The 1,634-nt window shown below is 41.1% G+C and overlaps 1 protein-coding gene across 1 annotated transcript in view; it reads left to right on the top strand.

Moving 5' to 3' along the window:
* Positions 1-1,634, top strand: part of carmil2 (capping protein regulator and myosin 1 linker 2) — a 96,937-nt gene that overhangs the window by 82,463 nt on the left and 12,840 nt on the right. Inside the window, exons 35-36 of the mRNA XM_017305147.1 lie at positions 858-926; positions 1,101-1,339. Of these exons, the coding sequence (XP_017160636.1) occupies positions 858-926; positions 1,101-1,339 (308 nt within the window). The remainder of the gene's footprint in view (positions 1-857; positions 927-1,100; positions 1,340-1,634) is intronic.

Genomic DNA, 1,634 nt, shown 5'->3' with positions numbered 1-1,634 from the left:
TTTTCATTACAATTTAAAAAGTTCAAGGCCAACCAAGATTTAATATCACCAAGACATGCCAGGAGATGTTTGATAGAGTGGACATCCTTCTGCTTCATGGGCAAATAAATCTGACAATCATCAGCATAACAATGAAAAGAAATCCCATGTTTCCTAAGGATAGAACCCAGAGGCATTTCTCTTTGGCTATGCGCTCCAGACTAAACTACCCTTCTTTTACTGCATTTCTTACCAGTGTTGGACATTTACACCGTTTACATCGAGCTGCGTTTCAGTGGAACCGTTTATTTTTTTGATCGAAATGATTGGTTACTCTGACTCCAGCACTATTTCAGTCCAGGTCTCTTATAGCAAAATAGTTTTGGAATTTTAGATGGAGAGTGTCGATGAACAGTAATTTTCCCTCAGATTCAGAATTGGATGTCGAACTTGACTTTGACTAGGCCATACTAACACATTACTCTGCTTTGATCTATCCTAAGGGTCTTCTGTGTTTCATGTTTTAGCTGTGACTGTGCGTCAGTACACCTRGTTTACTTTCAACAGTGTAAAGTTTCAGGTCTTATCCCACTACTTTCAACATGGATGAAACTGAACAACTTCAGTTTCTGTGAGCAGATAAATTGAAATAGCCTCATGTACTATTTTAATTTGTTCACCCTTCTTTATTGTTGTCTGACTGTGACTAGAGTGGTTTTATTTATAAGCAACATAAGCATTATATATAGTGGCTTGTGGGCTAACACTGAATGACAGTACCTTAAAAGCTACAGATTAAGGTTAGATGAATTGTTTCTCAATGTTATGTTTAGATGACCTTGTCATATGTTGCATTGTCTTCTGTTTCTGTCCCTAAGGTGCTATCCTAAACAAACCAGAACTACCTCCCAAAGATATCAAGTCCAGAATAATGTCCACTTCATCAGGTACAAATGCCAGAGTCCAATCAGTTTCATTCTGTTTGGACTTTTTATTACCCTGGAGAGTCAGGGTAAAAATCCTGAGCAGGTTTACTGCTGTCCTTTAGCACTCACAATGGCTGCTAAACATTTATACATTCAGTGATTCTGTATCATTTCACTTTCAACTTTTGTTTATAGCTGAGTCCAGGCATCCTCTGAAAGTGCAAGACCCCAACCGACCAGTACCGCTTTACCCAAAGCCTGCCCATCCTGAGTGCATCATGGGTCCCCTRCCCCCCAAACCTTCCTTAGCAGCCAAGCTCCCCCCACCTATCCCAGCTGCTCGCCCCTCCTSTGCTCCTGCCTTCACCAACTCAGCAGAGCARGTCCATCTTGCAGCCCACACACATGATGGCAGGCCGATGGAAACAGAGCAGGTAACGCACCAATTAGAACGGACAATTCTTATCATTACAGAAATAGAAAAAATAGAAACCTATATTCAATCAAGATTCAAGATCCTCACAAAAAACYTATGTTGATGAGTTAAACGGGTTGCAGGTGTGAAGGGAGAGAGAGAGAGGAGGGGGGGTAGGAAGTGACACAGGGGAAGTGACAGAAAGTCTGCAGAACATCACAGGACATTAAGTAATGTCATTGTCTCATTGCTGCAACATCTGAGTAGCATTCGTATAACTATGTGTAAGGCTGGGTCAAAGTTTCATATGTTCT

Source organism: Poecilia reticulata, linkage group LG6 (assembly GCF_000633615.1).
Source record: "Poecilia reticulata strain Guanapo linkage group LG6, Guppy_female_1.0+MT, whole genome shotgun sequence".
Classification (NCBI taxonomy): domain Eukaryota; kingdom Metazoa; phylum Chordata; class Actinopteri; order Cyprinodontiformes; family Poeciliidae; genus Poecilia; species Poecilia reticulata.
This window is presented reverse-complemented; position numbering and strand designations above follow the sequence as displayed.